At 36.1% G+C, this 13,753-nt stretch overlaps 1 protein-coding gene across 4 annotated transcripts in view; it reads right to left on the bottom strand.

Annotated features, from left to right (window-relative positions):
• The window catches only part of LOC134790434 (protein spire), a 271,608-nt gene that overhangs the window by 115,114 nt on the left and 142,741 nt on the right, over positions 1 to 13,753 (bottom strand). For all 4 annotated transcript variants that reach the window (XM_063761214.1, XM_063761215.1, XM_063761217.1 and 1 more), the window contains exon 3: positions 5,485 to 5,611. In XM_063761214.1, coding sequence (XP_063617284.1) covers positions 5,485 to 5,611 — 127 coding nt within the window. The remainder of the gene's footprint in view (positions 1 to 5,484; positions 5,612 to 13,753) is intronic.

Here is a 13,753-nt window from a genome sequence, read left to right as displayed (position 1 = left end):
ACATATATGTATGTATAACGTCGGTCGATATATTTCTCTTGGTCGCAGTCGTGAACTACTGACAGACAACATGACAGTTCATGTCGTCCTTTAAGGTGAACTAGTATAAGTGCGACCCGTCATAAGCCTAGCTTCTCCAGTCCAAGGCATCATGCATGCCGCGGGCTTAAAGTGCATAGGTCGGTGATAGGACGTCGGGCGATAAGTCGCCGGGGCGGTCCGGGCGTGCGCCGCTGACAGACGACATGGATGTTATTACTAGCGCAGGCAATCCATCCAATTAACTGGGATACCTACCTTAAATTCCGTTTGAAAACGAAACAAGAATATCGGTGTGAGGTCCAACGCCCTGCACAAGTGCACATTCTCCAATGTGATGTTTAAAAGATCCATAATTACCCTTCATATCAGTCATCATCCTATTCAGTTTAACATATGTAGAAACAACCCTTTGGGCTAATGCGGGCGCCACATAATTTACATAAAATAATCCTGCGAGGCCCGACGTATTTATATTACAGCTACTTATTACAAAAAAAGTGTAAGTAGTGTAAGTAGGTATGTTTAGCGTGATCTCTGATAATAATAATTATCTCAGAGCTCAAGGTGTCAATCATATTACAAACCAGTATATCTTAGTTCAATGGTTAGCAAGCTTGGGGAATACAAGACCTGAGGAAAGTGAAAATGGACAGCCACAATGCATGCAAATGCTAATGTTACATTTTGAAATTGCAATCGAAAGTTGACATGCGCGGAAACAGAATGTTTATGTTGAAATTTTAATTAGTTTTGTGCAATACTCAATAATTAAACGTATTGAATTAATGAGTATAATAAAGTATGTGTGCCGAGTTAATTAATATACATTAACAATATGTGTCATAAAATTGTGGGAGTACTTCTATTTATTTCGGAATGAAAGGTTCGGTGTTAGTTATTACTTTATGGCGAATTTATATTAACGTGAAGTAACTATTGTATTCGGATTCGGATAATACACCTCCTCCTCAATTCCTTCCTGCTCAATAGGTATATATGAAATACTAATCTCACATCTTTAAGGCTATCTAGAGGTACCTATACTGAAACAACGAATAATGCTCTTAAAATCCCATCTAGTACTTAGATAAACTGTTATACTCACACACAACCTGAGTGTGTGAGTATGATGACAGCTTTTCATATAAGAGTCTTCGAAATTCTACATATTTGATAGTTAAATAATTTATTTCAGGAGTAAACACATTTTATTGAGGAGAACACTCGTCAATACTTGGTCCGTCCACATCGCATGTCTGGTAAATGCAAGGAAATACGTCCATATCAAGATCAGTAAAACTCCGACCAAATTGCTCGGCATGCGGAAATCACACGCATCCGGAATGATTCCGGTGGAATGCAATGGGAACAAATGTCTCCGTAGTGACTGTAGCCGGCATTGTTTTGTGGAGTTATAGAGCACATTCCATCTGAAATGCTAATTTGTGTGATTGTTATCAGAACCTTCATTAATCGAGGCGTCTGAATATTCTCGTTTAACATGTGAATTAGGTATCTATTGTGATATGCGTGGAAGAGAAGTAGGGGAAAAAGGAGGAGTTGCTTGATTGGAAATTCTCATGATACCTTCACAATATTTAAAGTTTTAAAATTGAAATTACACTAAGAATTCTATCTATTAGTTTCTAGCTTACAGCTTTAAAAAGGAAGAACAAATGGGTAATAGAAATAGAGGCCTGATGTAGATTGGTTTGATTAAATTCGAATTTAATTAAGTAGTTAATGCTACTAAATCCAAGCCGTCATCTTGCACAGTGGGTAACTAAATACTTCTCAAAAAAGGGAAAGATACTCAATGAATTGAGGAGACAATGTCGAACCAGTGGCTAAATTCGCAGACCAAAACTCAAATTAGTTAGTCATCGTTTCTAGAAAACAGCTATCCCATTTCGATTAAGTGGTGAAATTGAGTCAAAAGACAGGATTGAATAATGGAGGTGTGACGAGTAGTACCTAGGCCACAATGGCGAATTATTATAGGTATACGTACCTATATATAGTAAAAAAGTATTCCTTTTCCAAGACACGATTCATGACTAGACCTATAATTTAGAGCGAACTATCATTTCATTATCCATCCGTCGGAAGCTACACGGATAATGCGTAGTACTTATTTGATTCACAAAGAAAGTAATTACTAAATAAATAGCTCCAAGTCTTACTTTCAAAGATCATAGAAAAACAATAGAACGAGCACAATCAGCGGCACGCACTGGTTTAATTGTACGCACTTGTAATAGTACGCAGCGAATGCAAAGCGGGGATACAATTAGCCTGACCCCGATGGGGAGTCAAGTGCAGTCGGGTTCCCACGACCACTCCCACGCAGACGGTTATGGAGAGCTTGGATCACTTTCAAAGGTTCTATAGATCTAAGGGCATATTCTGAATCATTATTGATCATAAGTATGAACAACTCATAATAGAATCTACTTGGTTTAAAACCTTTAAAAAATAGCAGGTAATCTAAGCAGGTATTCGAGAGTTTCTAAAGGATTTATTTTTGCGCCAATTATACAAAGCTTTTATGAGAAAATACAGGACAGAGATACTTGGAAATTGCTTCACCGACATGAGTCCAGCTCTTAAATATATAATTATGTTTTTTGCAAAAGGTTTGGAAACTAATTTCACCATAAAGGTTAGACCGTTCCGAAGGACCGCCGAAGACGAAGAATTTGTCTATGACCAAGAGCTATGGGTAATGTTTTTATTTTTTGTGTTTTATTTCTGTGCTGTAGATAACTAATAGATGTAGCTTATCTAAACCCACTCAATAAACACATACATTCTCAATCGTGGTAGCGTATACCTATTAAGTTACACCAGCATAAACGTACATCACTACTATTTACGATTACGACTTCATTATTAAATGCAGTCGTATATTAATACACGAAACAGGAGAGCTGAATGCTAATACACTACACTAAATGAATATTACGTTAAAGTTTATCGGTAAACCAATTATGACCCCATAGAAGCCTAAAGGGGAGTCAAACCCGTTGTCAATTCGCGCGTGGCCCATCAGGCTCCCAGCATGGGACGCCGGCGGCGCCGATTTACACGCATGCGCAGAGCAGAACAGATATTATCGAGATCCGACTATCTAAAACTAATCGGCAGAAATGTATAACATGAAAATTATTGGATTATTCCATACTAACACTAACTATTAAGCAACATGTTATATTATTGTTTATTTACCAGTAGGTACATAAATCTACCTCATTTCTACGTTGTACTTAACATTTTTTTCCTGTTCTAGGGTTTTTGCGAACGTAATGAGATTTCGGAAGGATCGTGCGGTGCCGTAAATAGGTTTCGGCAAAAAATGAATGCATGGTTCGAAACTTTATTAGCCTAGTGACTTGCAGTTATCAACGTCTCCTTAGCAACAAGCATTCGATATAGTTCTATTATATTTTTGGTAAACACCCGTTGATAGGTACCAGCCACTTAGTTTTTACAGCATTTCGACAACTATTTTTTGAAATGAAAAGGTGCCAAGTTGTGGAGCACCTTTTTATTAAAATTAAAATTTATGTTATTCTTTATAGTTTAGTAGATATATTCAGAAATAACACTAAACTTTAAATCCTTCCCCAAATCTAAAAGTTTTGGTACCTAGTTCGAACTAATAGTATGGCACGTTTAAAAAGTCAATTACCTAAATGGAAAATTAACTGTCACTGTTTTCCCTCTGGACTGTTCACTTTTATTTATATTAGTATCCGACTGAAATTTAGTTTTCGTCATAGAAATAATGTGTCGGTCGACGTTTCGGTTTCAGCTAAAAAAATACCGATTCTTTTAGGGCGCACCCGAAGCATAGGTTTCGGCCGAAAGTAGAGCAAAACCCAACCTTAGGGTTCGGCAATAAATCCGGTTTCAGTCGGTCACTATAGTTCGTTTTTTTTTATCATTAGAAATAAGGTAAACAATCTTGATGTGTCTTTTAATTGAAAAAGACATTTTATAAATAAGTTACGGCAAATATGTTAACAATTATGAATCTAATACGATCATTAATATTCATCTGCTTTCATAAGTAATAGTTACTGATTTTTAAAACGCGTTTTTCAATTAAAAGACATGTCAAGATCGCTTACCTTCTTCCAAGTTCTTTTTAATGCTAAAAAAAAACGAACTATACTAATGTTTTCTGTACTTGCTGCCTCACCGATACGATTACATTATAATGTTTTTCAAACTCGAAGGGTAGGATGACACCTGTCATTTCAATACAATTGCGAGATTTGGCGTTTTTAGGTTATAAATTATATGGAGATGACAGGTGTCATCCTACCCTTCGAGTTTGAAAAATATTATAGAGATGAACCTTCGCACCGTTTTTCAACGCCGTCAGAGGGAACCGCGAACCACGTTCGACGTGTTGGCTCTTTGTTGAACTTGTAAATTCGTACGTAAGTGTGACAGGGAGGCAACACGTCGAACGTGGTTCGCGGTAGGCCCTCAGGTTCGCAGGCGACGAAAGGTCCATCGAGAGTTCACCGGAGAAAACGGACCACTTATCCAGCCTTAACGGCTCAATCGCCTATTTGCACCGATTATGCAACCTTTTATTTGTCGGTTATCCAATAAAATTGCCCAGGGTAATTGGAAACAGTAACCTAATAGACCAAAGGTTGTATAATGTTCTATAATGGAAGTTATTTGGGGCGAAGTTTCAGGTGTAGACAATGGTTTATGTTACAGAATAAGTTACGCAAGATACTGCACAGGGAATTTGTAAAAAATGCAAGCCATGTATTTATTAACCCGGAACAGACCATTTTGCAGAGTTCTTAAAGTTCATTCCGAATAATGTAATGCCAGTAATGCCGGTAACTTACACTCGATACGCTCGTTTTGGTGTCAATGAGGTATTTAGTCTAGTATGTATGTAGCAATGTCTTGAGAGAGGCTGTAAATCTAAGTGGTAATAAAATACGGTATAGACAGACGCGGGATTTCATAGACGTATAATTTCTACTTGTAATTGACCAATGTGCAAGTAAATTAACCAAACGTAAATTTTCACTGCTGGTCATATCTGGGAATTTCCAATACTTTGTTTTGTTGTGCTAACAACTATCCACTTTAGACGACATTCTTCAAATCATCGATCGATCGTTCTTACAAGGGGACCTTATTTATACTGGTATCAATTAACTCATATGAAATTTGTAGCACTGTCCTTTATGACTTATGACCTTTGCAGTTACGTATCTACATATATGCCGGGTGATTAAACTCAATTTTAAACCATTTTCAAACACAATGTCAAGGGTCAGCGGTTCACGAACTACGAATACGAAGTTTCTTTTGAGGACATGAAAAGTTTAAAGCAAACCCACCTCATCACCTAAGTATTGGTAGGTAGAAGGGAAGGTAGGTACATAAGTAAGTAACACTTACCAGGCGCCTCGCAAGCCGTCATCTCGGTGATGAGCCCCTCGAGGTCTGGCGAGATGAGCCGCTCTTCGTCTTCCGAGTGGGTGTAGTCCAGCGCGTGGTAGATGGCCAGCGCCAGGTTCACCACCAACTGTAACAAGGATAGGTACACATTTTAACTACGTTCATCTTTTTTTACATACTTTTATTTAGCTTCACTGCTTATGGGTACATATGTAGGTATGTACCTATTTGATTACTTCAAATCTTGTAACTTTGAACCACTTCCCGTCCCGGTGTCTGATCCAGTTGAAGTTTCGAGTCCTTCCGTAATTCCGAAGACATACCCAATATGCAAATATGGAGCTGATCTCATAATATAATGCAGTCGGAAGGTGACCAAAGGAACTACGTTAGGGTGTTGCTTATTTCGTCGAAATTGAAATTTTCTATGTCTCACCCCCTTAAATTGTTCTCTTTCACAAAAAAACAAATGTGGATTTATTTCAGAATTTTTAATTTCGTTTGAGGGGTCGCTACCGAATTTAGAAAATTTGGATCCTTCATACTTCATTCTGAAAAAATCCACATTTGTTTTTTACTGAAAGAGAACATAGAACAAATTAAGGGGGTAAGACATAGAAAATTTCAATTTTGATGAAATAAGCAACCCTAAGCTACGTTTGATACAATAAAACTTTTTGACACTAACTCGTTATAGTCTGACTTTAGATTTTATCTACAAAGTAACAACCGATTTTTCCTAAATACAAAAATGTTTACTTCTTCAAAAAGCGCACGAAAGAACAATTTAGTTGCGGAAGCCAGTAATTTCCAAAATAACTTCATCAGATAATAAAGTGTACACTTCAATCTAGCTATCTTCAATTTGATCGCAAATTGCTCTTTCATTTCATCTTCTAGCGTTTTTCAATTTTGGATTGCACGTAACGTAACTTTTGTACCTAAACTTAGGCAGTGCTTTATAAAACGACGAAGATTAGGTTTAGGGCAAAAGCAAATTAGCAAAATTAAGGTAAAAATTAGAGTAAAGCCGGTAAAAGCATAACAGTGAGCGCCCCAATTTAAGTAGTCTAAGTACTAGCTAGTCGCCATACTACATATATAGAAAAGTAGATACTTATGTTAGGGCACCGACTGCTCACAGATCATACGATTTGTAACAGCGAGATAGACAATTTTGGTATGTATTTCGATGTTCAGTAGCCCGTGTCACGTAACGTGATGTTTTTGGCGAATGAAGCCATTAGCCCATTACACAATTTACGCGGCGCGTGAGCGGCCCCGCCCGCGCTCTCGCTGCGCAAACGCAGCCTAATAGACCTTTTAATGCCGTTTTAATAGGGATTTGTCTTGGGAAAATAATGCATTATAAACAAATCAACTTGAAATTCGGCACAATAGTCGGAAGGTTACTTAAGCAGAAACGCATTACCTACCTCTATACTTTTCTTCGCTTGCGAGTTGATATTTTACTCACTTATACCCGACATGCGACAACTGAGGATGATATTTTTAGGGTTTCGTACCCAAAGGTTAAAAACGGGACCGTATTACTACCCAAGTAGCATTGCAAGCTGTATATAAGCTGTATTAAAGTTTATTTGTATACTATAAGCTGTACAGTTAGGCTGTACAAAGGCTGTATAAGCGCTTATACAGCCCTTATAAGTAAAAAAAGGGCCCAAATTATACAGCCTTTGGCGTTATTAGAGCTGTAGAGTAGCTGTATAAGCAATACGTAAGCTGCATAATAGCTGCATTACAGCTATATTTCGGTGTAACAGGAAACCTTAACACTACAGATAATCTCTTATAAGTACGATATAAGAATATAAGTTTTAAATGAGTTATAAGAAAGAATTACAAGAGAATAATAATCATTTAAGAAACTAAAATGTCTTAATCTTGTTCATTCGTAATATAGTAATGGCGACAATAAAGTGTTATAGTGGATGGTAAAAGTAAAAGTAAATATTATACAGGACTTGAATGGATTATTACATTATTGGTAAGTGCGGATTATTATTTATTGTGAACCTGTGTATCTTTTCTGGCAAAATATTTACGCGCCTGCAAAATAACAAAGAGAAACCATAAGGAAAATATCAAAAATCGGTAAAGTTACTGTTTGTTTTTAAGGTTAGAGTATCAAAAATATTTATAAATATTAATTCTATGGCTAAACAATTTATTTTAGCTGGTAGTCATAACACGGCGTTAGTCTGCTAAATATTTGCAAGTATTTCTTTAATTATATTTACAAATACGTTTTGTTTTTATTGTAAAATGGCGACAATTTTTAAACAGCCTACAGGATAGTTGGAGAGCATTATAATCTTAGTAGCTGTGCTGTGTAATAAATGGGGTGTCTTTTACAGCTTTTGTAATTAAAACAGCTTTATAATATAGAATATTTGTATTCGTTTGGCTGTATTTCGGTTCTCCGTACATAAGTTATAATTCTCTTTAGAGATCCGTATAACAAATAAAAAACCTGTAGTGTAACTGTCATATATTCCTTTAGTTTTATAATACACTTATTTTCAGAAATCATTACACTACTATACTTATACGAGTGTAAAATTACGCCAAAAGATTGTTATAAGCGACTCTATCAGTAATACAGAAAAAAGCTGAACTATAGCTGCCATTTATTCATTTGGTTTTATAATACCCTTACAGACAGAAGTTATACAACTACTATTCTTATAGGAGAGTAAGATTACGCCATAAGAAATAGCTTTAAAACGGGGTTGAAAGATACATTTGTACAGCTACAAGTGCCAAGTGATACTACAATACAGCCTGTATACAGCTTTTACGATAAAATTAGCTTGTAGTATTTCACAACACTTAATGTTTTAAAACGGAGTTGACATATACTTTTGTACAGCTAAAAGTGCCAAGTGTTACTAAAATACAGCCTGTATACAGCTTTTACGATAGAATTAGCTTGTAGTCTCTCACAACACTTTTAGTTTTATAGTAGATTTTTTATATTCTGATAAAGCACCCCATGCTTCCGCAGAATCCTTTATTATGATTTTATACAGCTTGAGCTGTATAATGTCTGTAAAGTACCTTTTATACAGCTTAAATCTTTTCTGACACTCTTATACGTCCCTTAAATCACTCTAAGTTCTTAATTGGCTGCTATATTGATGTTGCCGACACTTCCATGCTACTTGGGTAAGATTCCGCTGTCCGTCTGTCTGTTTGTCTGTCACCAGGCACCAAGATAGCTGAAATTTTCACAGATGATGTATTTTTGTTGCCGCTATAGCAACAAAACAGAATATAAATATTTAAATGGGACTCCCATACGACAAACGTGATTTTTTTGCCGTTTTTTGCGTAAAGGTACGGAACTCTTCGTGCGCGAGTCCGACTTGCACTTGGCTGTTTTCAAATATGTTTGTATATTTACCTTGGGCTGTAAGGAAAAACATTTTATCGGAACTTTATGTGTAAGGAGTTAGATTCGTCTTAGTTATGGGAAAGTAAGGCATGTTATAATTATTTAATCCTGGGCTGTATATTAATTTCCTTTGACTAATCGAACTTTAAGTGAATTTTACAGCTTATAAATTATATACACTAGGTTGTTACCTATATAAAACTAATTAATTAACCGTTAGGATCCGTCCATAAAGCCATTACACTGGCTCATGCCCGGAAACGCCGTAATAAACGCCATGTTAATGTCGTGTCACTCAAATTAAGACGAAACGGGAGCTGAGCTAAAAGTCAATTTTGAGATTTCAAGCTGAATATACCCGTCGCTCTGACGGGGCGTGAGAGACTGTATTTGTGTGTGTAATGCACGCACACAGATACGTACGCTTGCACCCGCGCGCGCCTCATTGCCGACAATTTGCAATGTTATTTTTCGTGCGTTACTGCCACGAGGCGTTCACTTATTACTTACTGTGTTGCGATTGAATTTTTTGACCCGGCTTACGTTTACGGAACTCGATAATCTTTCTACTACTGTGACTTGGCTTTGTTTACTTGACTTTGCTGATCAGCTTATTGTTTTGGACTCCGCGAGTTGTGGTTACCTATTGGACCGCACGCAATTCATCTACCTTTATTCAAGTAATTAAGCGAAATTAGCCGAAACCTTTATAAGAGTGTAATTCATAAGAAGTACATAATAATTTATGTACTGGTTTGCTGTTAGCTTTTAATTGTATCACTTTACATATATGTTACTCAAATAACTAACACGGTTACACTGTTGTAAGAACATTATTTTTCAGGTAGGCCTTATTATACCTACTATAGGCCTTATTACATCCTAGTACCTTAGTAGTACTAGTACTACTACGGAAATTGATTCAAAGACTCAAGACTGACTTAAGTGGCAGTAGGGTGTAGGGTTTTTTCTAGGCTTAATGAGTTCGCTGAAGCTTATTTTTTATACTTAGCGCACAGAACCACTAGTTTAACAGTATCAGCTCTAACCACATGTCACCATTTTGTCCTTTACGTAACAAACTCAGGGGCCCAGAATATCCGATGTACCTATCAAATCAAGGTTCTGTACCAAATAAGGCCCGGTTATTATAGTTCGTTATTTTTTAGCATTAGAAAGAAGGTAAACAATCATGACGTGTCTTTTTATTAATAATTATTGAAAAACGCTTTCAAAAATTAGTTTATATTACTTATGAAAGCAAAAGAATATAAAAAAGTATATGATTAATACATACATACATACAATCACGCCTATTTCCCGGAGGGATAGGCAGAGACCACGGATTTCCACTTGCTACGATCCTGACATACCACTTTCGCTTCCTTCACATTCATAACATTCCTCATACACGCTCGCCGGTTTAGGGTGCTCTTGCTCATTAATATGATTAATATGATTTATAATTCTAACATATTTGCTATGACTTATTTTTCAATGGTAATTTTTAATAAGACATGTCAAAATCTGTTACCTTAATGCAAAAACTAGGGTTCCGTACATAAGTCCGACTCACGCTTGACTGCACATTTCTAATAGGTTTTCCTGTCATCTATAGGTAAAGAACTATTTTGTGTATTTTTCAATATTTTAGACCCAGTAGTTTCGGAGATAAAAGGGGGTGAATGGTCATTTTTTGGCTGTTTTCTTAAATAACTTCGAACCTATGTATTTTAAAATTATAAAAAAAACATTTCCATCTTTAGGTCACTAATTTACATATGTGTACCAAATTTCAACTTAATTGGTCCAGTAGTTTCCGAGAAAATAGGCTGTGACAGACGGACAGACAGACAGACGCACGAGTGATCCTATAAGGGTTCCGTTTTTTCCTTTTGAGGTACGGAACCCTAAAAACGAACTTTAAGCGTGCTAACTTTCAAAATTTCATTTTTTATAAGATAGTATAAGTAGATGGGCAAAAATTTTGCGTCCATGTCCACCAGTGAGTAAGTGATTGAGATACCTAAACATTTAACTTTATAATGTAAAATGATATAATTTACTAACCTACTCGTTTAATTTCAGGTAGGTTGAATAAGGAACCAAGTAACCATGGGGAGGAGCAGTATTTACTAACATTTTCTTTTTGGGTCTTCAGAGTGTATCGTTTCCTTTTTTTTGCACATATTACACTTAAATATATATTCTCTGTGTAAACCCTTACGTCTTTCAATGACAAAGGCAAGATCAGCAAATGTACAATTTTTATGATCGTGCCTGATATTTGAGATCACAGAAAATAAATATTTTAAATCCACTATTCTGCGACCTTCTAAAATTTTGTTTTATCATGATTCATGATCAAAAAGCTCGGATTCAATAGTCATATCAAACGTCGATTATGCAGTTGATGATGAGCTTGCATTTTCTACCATTGGTGCTGCAAATGCATCAACCGGTGGCGATAAACTTTGCCCTCTTGTAAAACAAATTACTATTGTGATAGTGTCCAGCAAAAGGCCAAAATTCGGTTTACTTTCCTGTTTAAAATATTACTAATTTATTCATATTTCAGATTAGGTACATAGGTAACTGTCTGAATGTTACAATGCCAGCTGGCAAATTCTATCACATTTGTTTGTTTGGTAGTCATGGTAACATTCACTTACATTGATATCCTTATTAAGATCTGTATCTTATTATCCAGACCTTAAAATATTGCCACCGTTGCCCTTTAAAAAAATACTGTTTAAATAATTGGCTACTCAAACAATGCTTCTATAGTATAAATAATGACTACACAAAAATGGGTAGTATTGTATATAATGCACGAAATAAGGCCCGATTCTTAAGCGGGTTTAAATTTTGAGGCCATGTCCGCTAATACTATAGACAAAATATCAAGTTTAATAAACACAAAAAAAAAACATTGATGGGCCTTATTTTATAATTTAGGCCTTACTTTGTAATTTAAAGTAGAGTTAGGCCAAGAAAAATCTATAGCTATTTTGATAGAACACGCAGTGCAAGTATTATTTCAAACGTCGCTTCTATGAAATTATGACATATAAATAACACTTGCACTGCGTGTGCTATCAAAATTGCTGTAGACTTTTCTTGGTCTGACTCTAAAATATTCTTTATTACACCACAAACATAAAAACAAATTTAAAAAAAACCGGCGAAGTGCAAGTCGGACTCGCACACGAAGGGTTCCGTACCATTATTTATAAAAACGGTCACCCATCCAAGTACTGACCCCGCCCGACGTTGCTTAACTACGGTCAAAAATCACGTTTGTTGTATGGGAGGCCCCACTAAAATTTTTATTTTATCCTGTTTTTAGTATTTGTTGTTATAGCGGCAACAGAAATAAATCATCTGTGAAAATTTCAACTGTCTAGCTATCACAGTTCGTGAGATACAGCCTGGTGACAGACGGACGGACGGACAGCGGAATCTTAGTAATAGGGTCCCGTGTTTTACCCTTTGGGTACGGAACCCTAAAACCGATTTACAATGTAGATAAAGGTAGCAACAGGCGGTCTTATCGCTGTTAGTTCTTATTCTTCGTTTGTTTAGCATTAGAGTGAAGGTGACGTGTCTTTTTTAAGCATGCAATCGTATAATTATTTAGCTTTTTTTGTAATAGTTATGTACTTAGTGGTTAATATTAGTATTTACTATTTTTTTTTTCAATAATGCTTAAAAACGAAGTATAGACATGACAACCAAATATTAACGCCATTGTAGGGCAGGATATACAGAACATGAATCATTAGTACTGTCACGCTCCGTGATTGTTGAGCCATTTAGGGTTCTAGCTAAATTGGACATTCCATAGAGCACGAGTAAGTATGGAACAACCAATTCAGCTAGGACCCTAAATTGCTCGACAATTACGAAGCGTGCCTGTAGGTACCTAAAAATTTTGTTAACCCATTTTAACCATGCAATAAAATATTTTTGATTTTGATTTCTAATTTGAAATATTAGAATCAAAAAGTTCATAATAGATTGTATATCATAACTACAAAAATGTGTTCCCTACTCTCAACCCAAAACCCCTTGTATCTTAGGATCTAGATATTTTCACACAAGACGGTTTATCGATAACTTCTTACATCACTAGATTATCGACATTAAATGTCGACTATTGCCCATCACTTTTCTGGCTGTGTACGTATTTAGAAACTTGACTCCGCCCCTAAAATTAGTGCGATAGGGACAACTGCAGCTGAGGCGAAAAATCCTGCGTAAAAATGACAAAAATCGAGGTTTCGTAGTCCTCTTTTTCCTCCCCCAAAACTTAACCAATCGTAACCAAATTTGGAAATCTAAATGATTATGAAATTATCTGTGTCGGACCGTTTTGCTTTTTTGGCTAATTGATATCAGTTTTGAATACCACGCCTCTCATTGCGGCATAGTCTATTAGGCCATTTTGGCCGTTTTTGAAGGGCTCTAGCGCCTTAAAAAACAAAAATATCAAAAAAAGCAAAACGGTCCGACACAGATATTGACAATATTAATCTGTGTTGAAAAAATCATTGCTCTAGCTTCAAAAACCACGGAGGAAAACGAGGACTACGTTTGTATGGAGGAATGACCACTCCTGTTGGCTCTTAATTGACGCAAATGACTTGTTACTCATATTGATATGAATTATATTTTGCTATTATCTTTTGCCTAAAGGTTGACTGGTAGTGAAGCTACCAACTGAGCAAGTCAGTCGCGGATAATAAGTAGCAGCCAGTGTTGTAACTTGTAATTGAGAGGATCTTTACCGCGCTAAAATATGGCCGCAAATAGAAAACTAGTAACAGAATTAAATTGGTTAATGTTTTC

Source organism: Cydia splendana, chromosome 5 (genome assembly GCF_910591565.1).
Source record: "Cydia splendana chromosome 5, ilCydSple1.2, whole genome shotgun sequence".
NCBI classification, from domain to species: Eukaryota; Metazoa; Arthropoda; class Insecta; order Lepidoptera; family Tortricidae; genus Cydia; species Cydia splendana.
Note: the sequence above shows the minus strand (reverse complement) of the source record. Positions and strands in the feature narration are given on the sequence as shown.